The sequence below is a fragment of the Schistocerca gregaria genome, chromosome 2 (assembly GCF_023897955.1).
Source record: "Schistocerca gregaria isolate iqSchGreg1 chromosome 2, iqSchGreg1.2, whole genome shotgun sequence".
Taxonomy (NCBI): Eukaryota; Metazoa; Arthropoda; class Insecta; order Orthoptera; family Acrididae; genus Schistocerca; species Schistocerca gregaria.
This window is the reverse complement of record NC_064921.1, coordinates 658,509,665-658,530,861: the sequence shown is the minus strand read 5'-3', so window position 1 is coordinate 658,530,861 and position 21,197 is coordinate 658,509,665. Positions and strand designations below refer to the sequence as shown.

The following is a 21,197-nucleotide window of genomic DNA, read 5'->3' as shown; positions in this document are numbered from 1 at the left end:
TCGTTTCTACGTCTTCCGTTAACTATACATGGTAAACATTATGAAGACAATTAATAACATTTGTGAAATACAACTTTGTTTGCGGAAAACATAATTATGTTCGAAGTCGCCAGTTTTTCCACGACAAACAACTTATTATATGCATAATTGTTGCAACTGATTGATGGGAATTATATATATATATATATAGGTGTGTGTGTGTGTGTGTATACATCTGAATTACAAAAAAACAAATAATAAAAAAAAGCTGCATGGCGCGAGATTCGATCCTCCGATCTTCGGATTACGAACCCGAATGCTTACCGCTGCGCCACGACGCTGTAGGAATCTATTTATCGTAGAGAGTATTTCACCGCAACGGTTTCTTTTAACTGTCGATTTTCTCGACAACGGCTGAGAAGTGCAACTTGGTGCTTTGCCACATTACACCTCTGGCCATGAGCTTTTATTATGCGCAGTATGAATCGAATCTGAATTTCAGAATTGGCGGCCTCCCCTTGTTAGTTGAATGGTAGGTCAGTAGGCTTTCTATATAAGGGGTCAGATGTTCGATTTTGTGTTAAGTTGCAACAGTTTCTCTTTTTTTCCTTATTTTTTTGTGTGTAAATCGTGAGAGTCAATTGAGGTGCAACTGGCTGTAATATTTGCTGTAAGCTGATCCATATGGGATGACTCTGACATCTGCGAACAGTTATGATAAAATAAAGTAATAATAAATTAATACCAGAACAGCTGAGTATACGAACAGTCACAATGAACAGTACTAATATATCATGTAGAACAGTCTTGACAGGATAAAAACCTTATTTTCAGAAATGGCGACTGGTTTAGACCCAATGTGGATCATCTTCAGGACCATACTTCAGTGACGACGTGTGGAGACGATGGCATGGAGTAGGAGCTGTTGACACCACTCGCTTATGTAACTGAACTGGAGTATGGGCCGAAGATGATCAACATCAGGCCTAAATCAATCACCATGTTTTCATGTAGTCCAGACCGTTTTGTATAATATTTTACTAACACCATGCCACGCGGGATTAGCCGAGCGGTGTTAGGCGCTGCAGTTACCGACTGTGCGGCTCGTCCCGGCGGAGGTTCGAGTCCTCCCTCGGGCATGGGTGTGTGTGTTTATCCTTAGGATAATTTAGGTTGTGTGTAAGCTCAGGGACTGATGACCTTAGCAGTTATGTCCCGTAAGATTTCACACACTTTTTTTTACTAACACCATGACAGTACACCAGAATGGGGTAGACTGTCAAAAGTGGTAGCATGAGTACTGACATTACTTATGATTACGCTAGTATTACTGAATTATAGAAACATGTGACTACACCGAACGATTCGCCTATTTTGATATGCTTTAATATGTAATTGCGGACCAACTACATTCTTTTTCTGGATTCTTCTTCACATGCAGACGGTATGTTAAAGACTAGATCGAAAATTGTACACAGCTAGGATGTGTACAGCATTAATTTGTCAGTTTGGTGTTCACGTATGTGTAGTAGCAGTCACAAAACGCACTGAACAAAACGAGCATACAGCCTCAAGTCGCTGATTATGAATAGTACTACATACACGACTCAATAACAGGACCAATCCATACTGACACTGCACACTATAGCCACAATCGCCAGAATAACGCTTGTCAGCTTAAAAACTAACAGAATAATCTTTTCCCTTTTGAATACCACACGTAGGTCATTACGACGCCATTTGTCAGTGCTATGCTTTCTTACGAACGTGCAAGTCCAGTGAGGTGAACCTTGTACTTCTCATATTAACTCAGTTGTGTCCTCTAAAGCAGCGAGATACTGAAACATTCGTTTCACTGGTTTTTTACTCTAGTTGAGTCACTTTATAATTCCTGTGTCTCCCACAAGTTCCGCTGCCCCCAGGGTGTATCATCGACTCCTGCTGGTTTGTTTGAACACATATCATTCAGCACTCTAGCAAACTGTGTTCATGATAGTGTTTCACTTACAGTGTCACATCCTGTATTTCTTTCGCATCAGCCTCATTCATGTCTTTCGTTACAGTTCGGAATGTACTGATATACTCTGACCATTTACATGTCCTAATTCGTACAGTGAACAGAGCTCTCTTGTCCTTGCCTCGTGGATTAATATCTTTAGTTTATACTTCTTCGAGGCTATGTTTAATCTTCCTGTATGACCTGTTATCGTCCCTATACGATTCTTGCTTGTTTTCGAGTTTCTCTCTTCTGGTCTTAGCTCGATGCTCATCTGGATAATTTGGTCACTAACCTCGTTGCGTAACATTCTCCTCATGGCAAACCCAACATCTGTAATACCATTCACTGAAGCTGGTGCTGGCGTTACCAGCTTACCAGTAATCTCTAGCTCTCTTTCTCTCCCTATCTCTCTCTCTCTCTTGTTTGCATTTCCCTTAACTAATTTAACCGCAGCCTGCTCACCTCGTTTTTTCCTGTTTCAACACAACAATCAAATTTATGACACTCCACACTGTGATCATAGAACGTTAGTGATATATGGCTAGCCGGCCTGAGTGGCCGAGCGGTTCTAGGCGCTACAGTCTGGAACAGCATGACCGCTACGGTCGCAGATTCGAATTCTGCCTCGGGCATGGATGTGTTTGATGTCCTTCGGTTAGTTAGGTTTATGTAGTTCTACGTTCTTGGGTACTGATGACCTCTGCAGTTAAGTCCTATAGTGCTCAGAACCATTTTTTTTAATATTTGGCTAATCTTCATAGTTATTTCCTTTAATGTTCCCGTCTAGGGATCTGAACACGCAGTTTCTTTAAGTTTGATCTTTTCTTGAAGAAGTAATGTACATTATAATAACAGAAAAGCCTCTTCTCTGGTGGACAAACTTTTGTGTCTTTAATTCCATAGTGTCAGTTGCTTTCTGCTTCTCACCATACTTTACTCATGACTCATTTGCCTTCAGAGGTAGGTTATGTAGCACTGCAATTGTCGATTATGAGAACGATACAGAGTAAGAATACATCATACTCCTCTGGAATAGTATGGGGAAAATTACCTTCCTCTCCAGTGAATGAATCACCGTCGATAGAGTTACGACTTCTTTCTCCCTGACAGTTAGCTTCATCATTTCCTACCATTACCAATCATTTGAAGATAATATTTAATCTAGCCAGATTACTATTACTATTCTTATTACTACTAAATTAATTTAATGGGATAGGATTAGATTGGATTGTTTGGGGGAGGAGACCAGGCAGCGAGGTCATCGGTCTCATCGGATTAGGGAGGGACGGGGAAGGAAGTCGGCCGTGCCCTTACAAAGGAACCATCCCGGCATTTGCCTGGATCGATTTAGGGAAATCACTGAAAACCAAAATCAGGATGGCCGGACGCGGGATTGAACCGTCGTCCTCCCAGTGTGCTATTCACTACGCCACCTTGCTCGGTTTAATGGGATATTCCAAGACCCAGTAACTGTATCACATGGAACTAAATAAATTTAATAAGGCAGGTAAAAAGAAGTAGCTAGCAGTTTCTCTCTGAACATGAGAAATCTTCCTCATTGCAAGGCTATGTACGAGTGCGTGGGTGCCTACAAAACAAAGGAAAAATTAATTCGTGAGCTGCAACGTTGAGCTGCAAGTTTTAATTGAGCAAAACTTCAATTTTCTAAGACCAAAATCCGGACTTTACATCCCTAACTAAGAAGCTACATATGTTTTATTTATATGAATAATAAGAAACTCTCGTAAGGAATTATCTACTGTATGATTGGCATTAAGTTTCAAGAAAGTATGGAACTTGTCTTTAACTTGGATCAGTTTGGTAAATTATTTTTTAGCCCACAGGCCACACAAAGGACGTTTCTGTTACGAATACCAAAGAATACGACTTTGTCTGGACATATTTTCGTATTCACTTTATCACGGAATTTTGCATAGCTGTTTAAACGCGAGTCACGCTACATGAAAGATGTATAACAGGTTACAATCCATGTTCCTACTATGTGGGTGCGAGGTCGCTAAATTATATTGTCTCGTTAAGACAGCGCCATTTCGAAACGAATAAAGTTTATGACTGGATTACTAGGTGGATAGTCGTGAAAATTCTTTACTTTACTGCCTTCAGTTCTCGTGACATAAGGAAACAGCACGTGAGAATAGAATCCAGACGCGGCTATAAATTTTGTTATACCTTTATTGTGTCACAAAAGAGAAGGTAATTGACACAGGTTGTAAAAACTGAAATGTGGTATTTTCAGAAGTCGTGAAAAGTAATAGCTCAGTCTAATATCTCACCGAGTACACTGCTATGTCCTTCAGACCCAAGTTGGCACTATGTTCCAAATATTTTGTTTCGCCCAGCAGGTAGAGATCAGATGGGATATTGCTGAATATCTTGTCTGGATTAGGAACTTAAAGTGATTAAGTCAAATATAAGTAATCTTTCAAGATTCCACTGTGCTTTCGCTCTCTCTGTCTGTCTCTCTCTCTCTCTCTCTCTCTCTCTCTGTGTGTGTCTTTCTCCCTCTGCATCTCTCGCTATGTACATACGTTTATTTTTGTGAGAGAGTAAGCGTCTTACGATGAGTAATGAGATGAATCCCCCATTTGCTTTTAGACAGTTCGCGTTATACACTTTTCTTCAGTTCACTACAAGCGACAAGATAATGAACTAATTTTATGTGTAATTATTTAATTTTGCATATATTAGATAACGGATAACTGATTCGACTGAAACACATAAGTAACTTGCGTTATTGAAATCAGCTACCTACTGTCACAACTACAATAACCAGTTACTTCATAATGCTAGTAAACAAAAGAAGCAATGCTCTACTTTGCTACTTGTAGGTAACTATCTATTTTTTTTCTTTTGTGATAACATTTTTGTAAGGGCAGAGATATTGTCTAGGGGAATTAAAATTTCGGTTCACGAAGAAGAACTGATTATTTATTACAGACACAACTGGCACATGATTAAGACGGACAGTACCGCTTCTGGGACCAGTCTCCTGACGCGTACTGCATGGATACAACTTATTTAAATCTAAAACTTCGATAATTACGGTCCACAATACTGTAAACTGTCTGTCGTAACTCGCAAAAGCAAAATACTATAACGAACAACGGTGCGGGTTTCCCTCCCGCTCTACTGTTCGGAAAGTTTCAACTAGTTACGGGCATAAAACTCTATTGTTCTCTACCGCTCTGGAACACCATTTAGAAGTTTCCTTAGCGTCAGGTAGTACGCGTACCAAGTACACTAGTGCCCATTAAAATTGCTCCATCACGAGCTACGTGCTACAGACGCGAAATTTAACCGACAGGAAGAAGAAATGTGTACCATCACGTTTCCGACTTTGATAAAGGTCGGATTTTAGTCCATCGCGAGTGCCGTTTATCGTATCGTGACATTGCTGCTCGCGTTGAAATATGGAATCCGTGGGTTCAGGAGGGTAATACGGAACGCCGTGCTGGATCCCAACGTCCTCGTATCACTAGCAGTCGAGATGACAGGTATCTTATCCACATGGCTGTAACGGATCGTGCAGTCACGTCTAAATCCCTGAGTTAACAGATGGGGACGTTTGCAAGACAACAACCATCTACACGAACAGTTCGACGACGCTTGCAGCAGCAGGGACTATCAGCTCGGAGATCATAACTGCGGTTACCCTTGACGCTGCATCACAGACAGGAACATCTGCGATGGAGTACTCAACGACAAACCTGGGTGCACGAATGGCAAAATGTCATTTTTTTGGATGAATCCAGGTTCTGTTCGCAGCATCATGATGGTCGCATCCGTGTTTGGCAACAGCGCGGTGAACGTAAATTGGAAGCGCGTATTCGTCATCGCTATACTGGCGCATCACCCGGATTAATGATATGTGGTGCTATTGGTTACACGTCTCGGCCACCTCTTGTTCGCAATGACGGCACTTTGCACAGTGGACGTTACATTTCAGATGTGTTACGACCCGTGGCTCCACCCTTCATTCGATCCCTGCGAAACCCTATATTTCAGCAGGATAATGCACGACCGCATGTTGCAGGTACGGTATGGGCCTTTCTAGATACAGAAAATGTTTGACTGCTGTCCAGGCCAGCACATTCTCCAGATCTCTCTTCAACTGAAAACGTCTGGTCAATGGTGGCCGAGCAACTGGTTTGTCACAATACGCCAGTCACTACTCTTGATGAACTGTGGTATCGTGTTGAAGCTGCATGGGCAGCTTTACCTGTACACGCCATCCAAGCTCTGTTTGATTCAATGGCCAGGCGTATCAAGGCTGTTATTAAGGTCAGAAGCGTTTGGTCTGGGTACTGATTTCTCAGGACCTATCCAACCAAATTGCGTGCAAATGTAATCACATATCAGTTCCAGTATAATATATTTGTCCAATGAAACCCGTTTATCATCTACATTTCTTCTTTGGGTAGCAATTTTAATGGCCAGTAGTGTAACCAGTGGAACAACATTGTTTACAGAAGACGAACTGGTGTCGTCTCTTATGAGATAGTTACCTGAATAGTACAGCTACAGGTAACACAATTTAAATACCTTCTACATTAATTTTCCTTTTAGTGATTACGAACGGAGAAACAAGACTAATTCGAAAATAACTATGACGAGAAAGAAAGTAGGAGCGTCTATCTGTGAATGTAGAATTTTGAACAGACTTTCGCCATCACGAGCCAAGGGTGCCTTCTATCAGTAAATTTCTTGTCTTGACTTGTACAGCACACAGGTTCTCCATAATTTCACTTTAGTGGTGTAAACTACTCTTTGTTGTTGTATTCATTCTTCCATCGTCATATGAATTCACCTTGGTTTACCCTCACCAATTCTCACCTAATGGTCTGGTGAGCTGTTTACAGCTGCGGATATGTCATGCAGACGCCGTATTGAGTACTACAGCATTAGCTTCTGCAGTGCAATATACACAAATCACGCTGCAATGGAGCAGTACAAACATTTTAGCTTTATGTCTCGTTTAAAGCATATTTACGTTTAATTAATTAGACGATCATATTGCCTACTTCCTATTTCTTTTACAGGTGGTAACTTTAAAGAACTCTTACACTCATAAATATATCAGTATTCGTGACTTACATAAAGAAATGTTTTGTTTTGTTCACATTTGTAAGTCCTCTTGTTTACATATTTTTCAAAAAGATGACTTGTGATAGTTCTAGATTAAATAAACGCTATGGTTGTCAGGAATAACTGAAATTTGTGGTAGTGCTGGGACTAAATGAAAGCGATTTGTCACGAAAGTACTGTGAATCAATTCGTTTTGTCAATATAATTTTTCTGAATTTCACCTCCCGTGAAGGTTTAATTATATTTCTTCACTAATTTGTTTATATTTAATAGCTACTAGCATTTATCTTGTACGCTTCGAAGTTTGGGAAGGAGAAACACCGCCTGTTTGATACATGTACAGCTCACTTTCTGGTGGACTCAGGTAAAGGATCAGCGGCAGATTGTCATCCAGGGTTACCTAGTAACTCTTTCGGGCCGTTGTGCACTGCGTACAGACCGTAGAAATTAATTATATGTCTTGCAGTCAGTTTTTGTGTTCAGCTGACTCACATGCGAAGTGTACATCTTGGCACCTTTTACTTTTCATCCAATAAAAATGAGCGCGGAGAGTTGACAGTATTCTCTTACGATTGCAGGTTACTTCTAGGAGATTAACAAGTGTATCTACAAAGAGAACAAGAGTAAAATGCCAATCCATTCACTTTTCCATTGAGCACAGTAAGAGCTTTTGGTCAATGTAGAAGACCTGTATATGCACTTCTAATGTATAAATGGTACTAAGTGTTCAACTTATCGTTAGTTTAAGGATGATAGTATATACATGAATAGCAAATGTATGTTGCAGTGTGTGTATATTTACAATAGCAGGCAGATATAGTGAAGTAGATTACAAGGCACGCTTGTATTCTAAAACTCATTAAAACTGAAGCATGTCGACACATTCACTATACTTATGATTAAGATTACTGAACATCACGTTGTGTGAAGCGTCCACTTGCCTCAACCAGAGCCTCGAGGTACGTGGTCGTCAGACATTTTTGCTCAAGACCAAATACTGACATTTGGGGAGGGGGAGGGTGACATCTCAGGCTGAATGTCTGACTGTAGTAAGGTGTTGGTCGCCGACTCGCAAGTACTGATCATTAAAAGTCGACACCGTTTAGAAAGCTCCCTGTCGACACTTCTCTGTTTCGGATCGCTGCCACTCTCAGGGACCCAGAAGTTGCGACACTGTAACTGCATGACGCAGTGTTGTTGTTTCGTCTGTGTGGGCGGACAATTAACTGAGTGTCAACATTAATTTTAACTTCATTTAAATGCGTTGTGCAGTATGAGACACGCACGAGGAGAGAATCCATGGTTGCAGGTAACTGGGCTCTAAACCAGAGCACTTGATTACCTCGCTATGCTGTTCAACTACACTGAATGAATTGCGCTCATAACACATGCGGCCAACGCTGTAGGGCACGTCCGAAAAACCCAATAAATCTGAAAAGGCTTCACAGGAAGATAACAGACTGTTGCGTTTCCAGATTCTTGAGAATGAAAACTCACGCAACCAACTGACTGTGTCGAACCGTCGTAGGCCAACTGCACAGCCACTACCGAGATACTGTAGCTCGTCATTTCAGTGGACGAAACTGAGAATTTATCAGGTTCTGCGGACAATATAACAGTCTTGGAACTTCCTAATGGATTGAAACACTGCGCCGGATCGGACAACTTTACGGAATCTTGCACCTCAGGGGCAACGGTCTCAATGCGTGAGCTATCCTGTCAAAATTCAAAACCCATCCTTACAGCAATTACTTACTCCTACTTTCGAAATTGCACACAAGGTCTACAGCATGTGTCCCCCCGACTTCCGCTCTCACAAGGAAGAATACCACAGAGAAAATGGTTTAGTAACAGCTGAAGTGTTGCTTTCACAAAAGGAAAGATTTTTTCTGACAGGCACCTCTCTTGAATATGGGCGTTACCTGGCGCAGTCTTCACGTACAGTGGTTCCGTTGTCTGCTGCTATTACTGAGTCACGTAAATGATAACAAACATGTCTGAAATGTATTGCATAAGCTATAATCAAATGTAACAAATTATCCATGCCCTTAGTTCTTACGTTAACGTACCTGACTGGCTGAAAACCGTTTATATTAACTTATTTTTTAATCTGAACGATATTTCCACCATTTGACTGGACAACTTCTTTATTTTGTATTACTATTACTATTACGACTTCGGCCTTAAGCCATTATTAAACACACAAACGTTGAACACAATCAGACTTTATTAAGTGAAGTCAAGCTCTACTGAACTGGGTATCCCAGCGCGTAGATAAGTACCAAATCAACAAAATCACTTGACAGAGCATAATTCTACACAACACTGTTATACTTAATAATGGCTTAATATAAAATACGCAGTTCTACAGTCAAATGTTGGAGATAGCATTCAAACATTACTACATAATTGTGGCCAAAAAATATGAAGATAGGGAATCGCAAGAAAAACATCGGGAAGCTATGAAACTGAATTACATTCATTCAGCACTTCAGTTTTTGTAACCTTGCGTATTTCAGCTCGGTAGGCGATGTTATGTGCAAGACCTTGTGCTGCACACGGGTTCCAAACTCACATCACGTCTGGGAGCGTGCCCCGAAGGTCTCCTTCACGGGACGACACGGAGGATTTCTCCGATACTGATTATTCTGCTCCACACTCACATACCGATTTCACGAATTTCTTTCCACTTCGTTTGATATTTTTTCAGTGAATGCATTTGTTGTAGCACTGACTTTCCCAGAAGAGGGGAAGCGGATAGCTTCACGTATACCCATCTCGCTACACTGTAACTGATTCTATGTTGTTGTTAAGCACTGCTGCAGCAGTAATTTTGTATGCACATCCCATATGGGGAACTATCTATGGGATATTGTTTCCTTATTGGGACAAATCATTTTGGTTTCAGTTCGTAAAAATGAGTTGTGTGTAACTTGCGTCCTGTACATTAAGAGAAAAAATGAAAAAAGTCTTATGTTTAATGAAAAACAATATTTAATCAGTAGCTTTGAACATAATTATTAATACCAGTATATTAACTTTAATCATGAATTTTATAAAATTACTATGAATGATATTTGTGAGGCAAGTGCCATGAACAAGAGCCATATTTTCTTCTAAAAATTCATATGTTTTGAAAAAATATTCGTTCGTGCACTGAAAAAGTATACCAAACATGTCACACAAGTTGAAATTCCTGGTACTTCCTCTTATCGTTTTCTGTAAATAACTTATTGCAGCCATCCATAAGCTGTACCTCTCTAGATTCATAGGGTGTAACGTGACAAAATTTACTTTTTCATTTCTCTCCGAAGAATAAGTCTTGAGGAACTCGACACACGATTCAGTTCCTGTGAAAAATACTCTCGATTTAGTTTGGAAGGAAATGATGAATCACATTACCGATAATGTCTGGGATTTTATCGATATTACTACGTGAGGCTTTTAATATATTTTTCTGGTGGTTCCGTTTCACGATTCAATCCTGAAGAGGTATTAAATCATACTTTGACATACACAATGTACGGAAGATACAAACATGACAAATTGCATTCTCTTCTTGGTACGATAATCCAAGAAAATCGCAAGCATAAACTGTTTCAAGCAGTAAATAGTCTTCGACATACACGTTGCATTATGGACAGCCTATGGAACATGGAATAGTGCTTCGCAAGATTGCGCTTCGACAGGGGATTCGAATTTATTTAAAAAAACAAAGTTGAGGATTCTGTACACACTTACGTAGTCCAAGTGTTCGTCATTTTTCATTTCTGAATTCCAGTTCAGAATTTATTAACTCCAGAACTAGCGTAATGAAGCTTTTACAGTGTTTGTGTAGTTGGATCTGTGTTTCTACAGCTTATTTTGTCCCAAAATCCGCCTCTGAGAAAGATTTAGTGTATCTGACGCGTGCTAGTTATAAGGGACGATCAAAAATGTTGAAGCCGTTGCTGCAACGTACATGCAATGTAGCGCGACTCCGATGCGGGTATATAAGCATTCACATGTACTGAAGAGGTTAGTGTGACAGTATTTCCTTTTCGACGTTAGTGAGGCAAATGCGAGAAAAAATTAGCTATTGCGACTTTTATTACCAGATACGCTCAAATAGGACCAACGGGCTGATATTCTTTCCTTGGCAGCCGCAGGATAAAGAGCGGTAGACGTCCATCAGTGAATGAAGAATGTTTATGGGGCTTCATGATGACGCACGTCCCATTTCGCTAATGCCGTACGCAGAAGTTAAGTCATTTCAAGTGGGAAACAATACCCTGTAGTTCCAGTCTCTCCCCACGCAACTATCACGCCTTTGGTCCCTTAAAAAAGGGCCTCGAATGGTCGGCCTTCGACGTCGTTTTTTAAGGGACCAAAGGCGTGATAGTTGCGTGGGGAAACAGCAGGCAGTTACCTACTTTCTCACGCCTGTGGACACGGTATGTTTCAGAACAGGTATGTTCAACCTCGCGCGTCGATGGAACGACTGTCTAAAAGTTCTCGTTGATTTTGCATGATTTGCATACCGATTCTGGACTGTACGGCCTTCGAATATAAACTTGTTGATCGCCCGTTATAAATACATGACGTCTTTTAGGAAGAAGCTTTCAGTCAAAAGATACGCTTCTTTAAAGGGTACTTGATTTGATGATGGCTCGTCTGAAACTGAACTTTGACGTAGTACTGAAAACCCCGTTTTTATTTCCATGCGTTTTCAAATACGTTTATGTGAAGACTGATATTGTAAGTACAGAACCCTACTCCATAACTGGATTTCATATTTGCTTCGCTCTTGCCTCTTCATGGCTGACACTGCTCGTCCACAGACTGGCCAAATCTTCTTCAATAGTGATGAAACTTCAAACATTGGTAGGAGCCCTCTGCTCGAAGTTCTGAGAAGAAATCTCTTTCTTTACGCTTATGAACCTTCAATGATATTCCAGCATACCTTAGCAGTTATCTCTGTCGTTGAAACAAAGCTTCTCATTTTGATATGTAGTTACTCAGTTCCGGAGTGGGAATTTTGGATTTTTCCCACTTCACGCAATTTATTATGCACAGTTAATTCACATTTTACTTAACTGTAAACAGAAACCATTCACCCTTGACAGATGGTGGTGGTGGTTGTTAGTGTTTAACGTCCCGTCGACAACGAGGTCATTAGAGACGAAGCGCAAGCTCGGTTTAGGGAAGGATTGGGAAGGAAATCGGCCGTGCCCTTTCAAAGGAACCATCCTGGCATTTGCCTGAAACGATTTAGGGAAATCACGGAAAACCTAAATCAGGATGGCCGGAGACGGGATTGAACCGTCGTCCTCCCGAATGCGAGTCCAGTGTGCTAACCACTGCGCCACCTCGCTCGGTTTTGACAGATGGAAGTTTTGTTTAAGTTAATCATGTGAATAATATGCGAGTAAATAAAATATATCCTACAAATGAAGTGAGGATGAAGGCATTGTACTTAATAAGACTGCTACCGTCTCTCGGAAGTGACACGTAAGTAGCACGTTCCGGGTACCGTCGTCAAAAGTACCGCCTTTGTTCGCTGTGCTTACCGTCTGGCGGTCTTAGGTTAGTTGCATCACTGACCCATCACTTCATCTGACCTTTGTGATCCGTCAGGTACTTAATGAATTTATCGTGAAGAAGAAATATTTTAGTTGTCGTCAGTCTTTTCCTGGAATTTTCAATTTTGAAGGCCCCGGCACAATTTTCCCGCACCCAGTCTACCTCATATTTTACACGTTCATTTTTGCATGGAATGGAAGAAACAAGAGAGGAGCCTAAGAATTTGGTTTTTTTAAGTGCCATAGAGCAGTCACCGTAGGTGATATGCTGCACCTACACACATTAACATACTCCAAACTTTCGAAAGTAAGGCACTGCTAATAACTTTATGGTTTGATAGAAGCTCAGTAATCCACAATGGTCTTAAACTTAAAATACGTTCAAAAGAGACTCAATCGACATCCGAACATTTTACGGCAAACTAGTTTACTTCTCTAACATACTATCAATATGTGACATCCACCAGTAATGCAAGCTAGAACGTCCAAAGATGGTACTGTTACCACAGCAGTAATAAAAAGGTGAGGTTAAAGTACCGTAATATAATTATCTTTTTCTCTTTAATCTGTAATTCATTCATAATATTTAAGAATGTTGTCTAGTAAACGTAATAGTGCTTTTAAAATCATCACGTTTAAAATTAAATATGAACTCTTAAAACTGTAACGCTACTGCTTGAGTCTGCGGTTATATATTCATTATAATGCCTTTTTTGTGTTACATATAGGATGTAAACATCCTTCGATTGAAATCCTAGAAGGTGAACTAAAAAAATACAGTTCTGCAATTACCCTACATTAGAACAATTTAGTCCCTTCCTCCTGAGCAACGCAATTAACACAAACATTACTATGAGTTACTTCATGTTCTTAGAAAAGTATTTTCAACAACAAATTACTAGTGCCAATAGCCAATTGCGAATTAGAAAAATCCCAGAAAAAATTACGTTAATAACAGGATAAACATGCACGTTTTGTTTGACGGTGATAAGTCCATTCTAAGAAAACACTTCCATGTTTCAGGAGCCCGAACATCGCTCTAACTTACAACATCCGCTGTTTCCCGACGTGCAGAAGAAGACAACATGTGAACAAGGTTCGTCAACTTTTAGTTAAAAGTCGCTACAGACACACATATTTGTTGAATGATTATATTTCGGTAACGGTGAAATGAGTTTGCTGTAAATGCCGGATAATAGTAAAATATGTTTTTATGTAAAATCAGAATGGAGAAATTCGGAGGACTTCACTAGATCGTAACACAAACAATGCAAAGCCTTTCCATGCCTTACATTTTTCATTCATTCTCCATGGGCAAAATGTTTCCATTAATAAATGTCACACAACGCCAAAGCAACTATTAAGAAAGTTTGTCTATGGTGATGCAGGTAACAACAAACAGCGTTACTTAAAGTTCGAATAATACGGGGTATATCTTATGTAAGTACAGATATTTTGCTGATGATTTCCGTCAATTGTAGACCAATAATTATAACTATTACAAGCCGTATATTTTTGGTTTGTTAATACCTTCAAGTATGTGTACCAAGAGCAAGCCGATAATCCTTATTTTCCCCTGGACACCATTTGAAGTGTTGAAGTGTGGATGCATGGTCGTGGAACGTGCACCTACAGACAAAGACCACATACCGGTGCAGTTACAGCCATGCAGAAATCAGCAGGTCATAATGTTTGTGACGTATTTGTGGGAAGACTCTTCGATGCAGAGAACAAACAACGAATATACCGTTTGTTGTCCATATTATGGTACCACAGATAAAACTAACTACATTTACACACCTGCACCCTGTATAGTTCAAATTGGTTTATGTAGAACACCGACCAATTCCGGTATAAAAACTGAATCTAACATTTCTAGCATGGAACTGTGCTTTTAAAATGAATCCACAACGAAATTACTATTTACCAATATCTGAACTGTGCACTGATTCGTAAAATGAAAGCTATTGCACTATAGATTCCCAACATTAAAAACTATTTAATAATAACCAATACGAAGAACGCGACTGACTCTGATATAATTATTTATGCACTCAATGCACTGCGGTAATAGACCGTCCCTTAGCTCACATTTACGGAGCATATGTCACACATCGAATATTGTCGCATGGCTTGAATTTACTGTAGTCCTCTCATTTAAAAAAAAAAAAGATATTTACGGAAGGATATCGCTGTCGTCAGTCTGTTTTGACTGATGCCAGTGGTGTTCTTTCTACAGCGGTTTGAAAGTTTACCTGTAATTATAATCACCCTCTATTTAAAACCACGGGCGTATTATAATGCTACGTTGTGTCAAAATTTTAAATTAATCCGTGTCGTTGCAAAGCGCAACAGGTACGTTTGGTAATTAATAAATCAAAGATCCAGCACGAACTGCCGCTCAAGTGGCTGCAGTGTGAGCGGTGTCCTCGTCCACTTGGACCCCTGTGTTCCCACCTGTGCTGCATGCAGCGTGACGTGTGTGCACAGTGGCGGCCCGCCGCCTGCTGCCGGGCTACCAGCTGGTGGCGGGCGTAGGCCTGTACCGCGTCTACCGCACGCAGCGCGGCTTCATCGACGCGGAGAACCGCTGCCTGCGCGACGGCGCCCACCTCGCCGTGCCGGAGACGCCGACCGAGGCCCGGGCCATCGCAGACCTGCTGGCCGCGCACCGCCTGCACCACGCCTGGGTCGGCATCCGCCGGCACGCGCCGTTCATGTCCAAGTTCACCACCCTGCTGGGTAAGTCGCACCTCCTAACCAAGCGCGCGCGCTCCCGTCGTTTTTTTTTTCTTTATTGATTTTCAATTCTCCCCGAAGGGGGAGGGCTGGCAACAGCTTAGTACGCTGCTCTACAGCCTACAGACCTTTTTTTTAAGCAAAGGAAGAAGAAAGAAACAAGGAAAAACAGGCGATAAAATGATGACTAAAAGTGTAAAACGGAGTAAAAATGCGGAAAGTTAAAACAGAAAGCAAAAGGGGTTGACAATGTCCATAAAATACACAGTAATCAGACAAGTAACATAGTAGAAACACAATTAAAAAACATGGCGACAGTTTGGTTTCTGTTCGTAAGAGATAAAAAATCACACCCAGCGACAGTACGATTGCTGCTCGAAACACATCCCTAAAGACACACCACGGAATACTCACTGGAAAAACACACACTGTAAAACACTGCACGAAAATGGTGGCACAAATATGACACTCCCGAGCCAATGGCAGATTGGGGGGGGGGGGGGGGGGGTGAACCTGGAGGAGGGGGAAAAACAAGGAGGGAGGAGAGGAGAAACGAAAGGGGGAAACCAAGGAGGGAGAGGACTCTCAAGGGGGGAGAGGGGCAGGGCAGACGCGAGAGGGAATAAGAAGAGGCAGGGGAGGGAAATGGAAAAGGACTCGGGGGAGAGAAGGGGGCAGAGAGATGGGGGAAAAAAGAGGATGGAAGGGGGGAGAGGGAGCCCAGGAAAAGAACAGAGGAAAGGAGGCGGAGTGAGTATCAGAGTTGATAGGAGGGATAAATGGAGGGAGAGAGGGCATCATTTGGGAGGGGGAGTTGATGAAAGGAGATGTAAGGTGTAGATATGGAGGGTAGGGGGGATACAACAGTGAAGAAGTGGTAGGGGGCGGGGATGGGAGAGGAGAGGAGCAACCAAGGGGTGAGGGGGTTCAAGGCGGCGGGAGGTGTAGAGGATGCTGATATACGCGCTCCCGTCTTACAGCTGCATTATATATAAGTTACACACGATCTGTTTCAGAGTCCCAACTAAAATTTATAGTACCACTTTACTGTTACATTTTTTATATTATCGAATGCTTCGACACATTTGCTAGAAGTACACTACTGGCCATTACAATTGCTACACCACGAAAATGAACTGCTACAGACACGAAATTTAACCGACAGGAACAACATGCTTTGATATGCAAATGATTAGCTTTTCAGAGCATTCACACAAAGTTGGCGCCGGTGGCGACACCTGCAACGTGCTGACGTGAAGAAAGTTTCCAACAGGTTTCTCATACACAAACAGCAGTTGACCGGCGTTGCCTGGTGAAACGTTGTTGTGATGCCTCATGTAAGGAGGAGAAATGCGTTTTCGTCTTTGATAAAGGTCGGATTGTAGCCTATCACGATTTCAGTTTATCGTATCGCGACATTGCTGCTCGCGTTGGTCGAGATCCAATGACTGTTAGCAGAATATGGAATCGATGGGTTCAGTAGGGTAATACGGGACCCCGTTCTCGATGCCAACGGCCTCTAATCACTAGCAGTAGAGATGACAGGCATCTTATTCGCTTCGCTGTAACGGATCGTGCAGCCACATCTCGATCCCTTAGTCAACTAATGGGGACGTTTGCAAGACAACAACCATCTGCACGAGCAGTTCGACGACGTTTGCAGCAGCATGGATTATCAGCTCAGAGACCATGTCTGCAGTTACCCTTGACGCTGCATCACAGACAGGAACATCTGCAATGGAGTACACAACGACGAACCTGGGTGCACGAATGGCAAAACGTTGTTTTTCCGATGAATCCTGGCTTTGCTTACAGCATCATGATGGTCGCATCCGTGTTTGGCCACATTGCGCTGAACGCACGTTGGAAACGTGTATTCGTCATAGCCATACTGGAGTATGACCCTGCGTGATAGTATGGGATGCCATTGCTTACACGTCTGGGTCACCTCTTGTTAGCACTGACGGCTCTTGGACGCTACATTTCAGATGTGTTACGATCCCTGCAAAAAAAAAAAAAAAAAAAAAAAAAAAAAAAAAAAAAAAAACAGCAGGATAATGCACGACCGCATGTTGCAGATCCTGTACGGGCCTTTCTGGATGCAGGAAATGCATGACTGCTGCCCTGGCCAGCACATTCTCTGAATCTCTCACCAAATGAAAACGTCTGGTCAATGGTGGCCGAGCAACTGGCTCGTCACAAAACGCCAGTCACTACTCTTGATGAACTGTGGTATCGTGTTGAAGCTGCAAGGGCAGCTGTACCTGTACACGCCATCCAAGCTCTGTTTCACTCAATGCCTAGGACTATCAGGGCCGTTATTAGGGCCAGAGGTGGTTGTTCTGGGTACTGATTTATCAGGATCTATGCAACCAAATTGCGTCAAAATGTCATCACATGTCAGTTCTAGTATAATATATTTGTCCAATGAATACCCCTTTTTCATCCGCATTTTTTCTTTCTGTAGCAATTTTAATGGGCAGTAGTGTGTTTCATTTTCTGCAACACGCTGACCACATATGCATAGTAAATTCCGAGTAGGTGGATTACCAAAGACCATTCACATTGGACCCGAATTCTTTGTTGAGAACATGATTTTATCCTGTAAAAACGTGTTTTTTTCCAATAATACGTTTGTGTAGTTAACTAGCATTTCTATACTGTCAGTCAAATACTATTTTGATGTGATATTTCATTATTTTGAACACTTCCCTCCACAACTACGAAGCATTTGAGACAGGCATATTTCTTAATTGGGGACTTGGAACGATGTATTCCTAATACACCACGTACGTGAGTCGACAGTGTTTCGCCTATCCATTTATTTGCGGGAGAGATTAACGGCATCCACAATGGATGAGAAGACCATGCTTGTTTCCATAAATATCACTGAAGGAAGAAAAACTACAATAAGCCACACTTTCTGAAAAATGCTATATTTTCCGTAACTAGTTTACTTTCCTCGTAACAATAAATAGTGAGCAATTTGTACAACATATCCTCGCTATAGTCTGACCATTGGCTCAGGACAGAAACTAGTTGTGGCGAAACAAAAAAATCATCAAGAAGTATGGCTTAATGCAGTTTCTTTCATATGTTTGGATGTACTCTTTCGGATCTGTTTGGTTTGGAACGCCCGCACTAAACTGTTCCTGGACTCCATATAGCGAGTGAAAAACGAGATCATTAGACCTGAAAGCATGAATAAGACACTCTAAACAGAAAATCCTTGGCAGTCGTACTGATCGCGATACAGGTGGGAATAGTGGATACTGAGGGCACAAGCTGGGATTTAAGTAATATTCTGGATCTGACACTGACGATTTCTTCAATTATTGTACTAACTCACTCAGTTGTGAAATCTCATGTGACTAATCGTGATTTGCGCTTAGTTATACTGCAATGAATTTGTAAAAGGATTTGCTTTGTGGAAGAATCGCAATTAGTATTTGATACCAAAAAGAGTGTTTTCCCAAACTTTAAAAGAAAAAATTCCGAAATCTTGGGCTGCCCACAGCCAGATGGAGGTCTGCCAGCCGTGCTAAGAGCTCATAAAGATGGCGGATGATGGAAAATTTTTCAACATCCAAGGTGTCAAATGATGAGAAATTTACAAAAATGGCGGAAATTGAATAATCAAATATATTGGCGGTGAGAAATTTATAAACTGGTGGTAAATTAGGAAAAAATGCATTGTGGCAGATCTATACCTATTGTGTTAGTCGGTCATGTAAGACTCGTTACTGTCTCCAGCCAATCACAGAGAAACAGAAGGCAGCCATTCTGCACGTAGATTCGGGAAATAAATAAATTACATAAATTTAATAAACCCAAAATAGCTCAGTATTGTATTTTTCTGCAAACCTCCAATTTTCATAGAGTTCTGTAATTACACTTGCATATTGCAATAAGGAACGTGTGTGTGTGTGTGTGTGTGTGTGTGTGTGTGTGTGTGCGTGTGTGTCTGTGTGTGGAAAATAACCTCATAATACTTGACATAAGCACTGAGTTACTTGTGTAGTGTCACCTTGCATATGTACCGTTTTACGTAAACAATGTAGTTCTTTCAACATGGTGCTATTACTGCATAGTATTTCAATATCATGCTGTTTATTTATCTTTGACTTTTAAGTGCAGTAATGCAACTCGGAGCAGTTTCAAGGCATCGTTTTAATGTTGCACTGTAGGTAAGTGTGTGTACCCAGTTTTACATAAATATTGCGGAAATAAAGCAAACTTTGAAACTTCCTGGCAGATTAAAACTGTGTGCCCGACCGAGACTCGAACTCGGGACCTTTGCCTTTCGCGGGCAAGTGCTCTACCAACTGAGCTACCGAAGCACGACTCACGTCCGGTACTCACAGCTTTACTTCTGCCAGTATCCGTCTCCTACCTTCCAAACTTTACAGAAGCTCTTCTGCGAACCTTGCAGAACTAGCACTCCTGAAAGAAAGGATACTGTGGAGACATGGCTTAGCCACAGCCTGGGGGATGTTTCCAGAATGAGATTTACACTCTGCAGCGGAGTGTGCACTGATATGAAACTTCCTGGCAGATTAAAACTGTGTGCCCGACCGAGACTCGAACTCGGGACCTTTGCCTTTCGCGGGCAAGTGCTCTACCAACTGAGCTACCGAAGCACGACTCACGTCCGGTACTCACAGCTTTACTTCTGCCAGTATCCGTCTCCTACCTTCCAAACTTTACAGAAGCTCTTCTGCGAACCTTGCAGAACTAGCACTCCTGAAAGAAAGGATACTGTGGAGACATGGCTTAGCCACAGCCTGGGGGATGTTTCCAGAATGAGATTTACACTCTGCAGCGGAGTGTGCGCTGATATGAAACTTCCTGGCAGATTAAAACTGTGTGCCCGACCGAGACTCGAACTCGGGACCTTTGCCTTTCGCGGGCAAGTGCTCTACCAACTGAGCTACCGAAGCACGACTCACGTCCGGTACTCACAGCTTTACTTCTGCCAGTATCCGTCTCCTACCTTCCAAACTTTACAGAAGCTCTTCTGCGAACCTTGCAGAACTAGCACTCCTGAAAGAAAGGATACTGTGGAGACATGGCTTAGCCACAGCCTGGGGGATGTTTCCAGAATGAGATTTACACTCTGCAGCGGAGTGTGCGCTGATATGAAACTTCCTGGCAGATTAAAACTGTGTGCCCGACCGAGACTCGAACTCGGGACCTTTGCCTTTCGCGGGCAAGTGCTCTACCAACTGAGCTACCGAAGCACGACTCACGTCCGGTACTCACAGCTTTACTTCTGCCAGTATCCGTCTCCTACCTTCCAAACTTTACAGAAGCTCTTCTGCGAACCTTGCAGAACTAGCACTCCTGAAAGAAAGGATACTGTGGAGACATGGCTTAGCCACAGCCTGGGGGATGTTTCCAGAATGAGATTTACACTCTGCAGCGGAGTGTGCGCTGATATGAAACTTCCTGGCAGATTAAAACTGTGTGCCCGACCGAGACTCGAACTCGGGACCTTTGCCTTTCGCGGGCAAGTGCTCTACCAACTGAGCTACCGAAGCACGACTCACGTCCGGTACTCACAGCTTTACTTCTGCCAGTATCCGTCTCCTACCTTCCAAACTTTACAGAAGCTCTTCTGCGAACCTTGCAGAACTAGCACTCCTGAAAGAAAGGATACTGTGGAGACATGGCTTAGCCACAGCCTGGGGGATGTTTCCAGAATGAGATTTACACTCTGCAGCGGAGTGTGCGCTGATATGAAACTTCCTGGCAGATTAAAACTGTGTGCCCGACCAAGACTCGAACTCGGGACCTTTGCCATTCGCGGGCAA

General features: G+C 42.0%; 1 protein-coding gene across 2 annotated transcripts in view; it reads left to right on the top strand.

Moving 5' to 3' along the window:
- Positions 1-21,197, top strand: part of LOC126334703 (uncharacterized) — a 49,587-nt gene that overhangs the window by 11,543 nt on the left and 16,847 nt on the right. For both annotated transcript variants that reach the window (XM_049997209.1, XM_049997208.1), the window contains exons 3-4: positions 13,669-13,741; positions 15,136-15,387. In XM_049997209.1, coding sequence (XP_049853166.1) covers positions 13,669-13,741; positions 15,136-15,387 — 325 coding nt within the window. The remainder of the gene's footprint in view (positions 1-13,668; positions 13,742-15,135; positions 15,388-21,197) is intronic.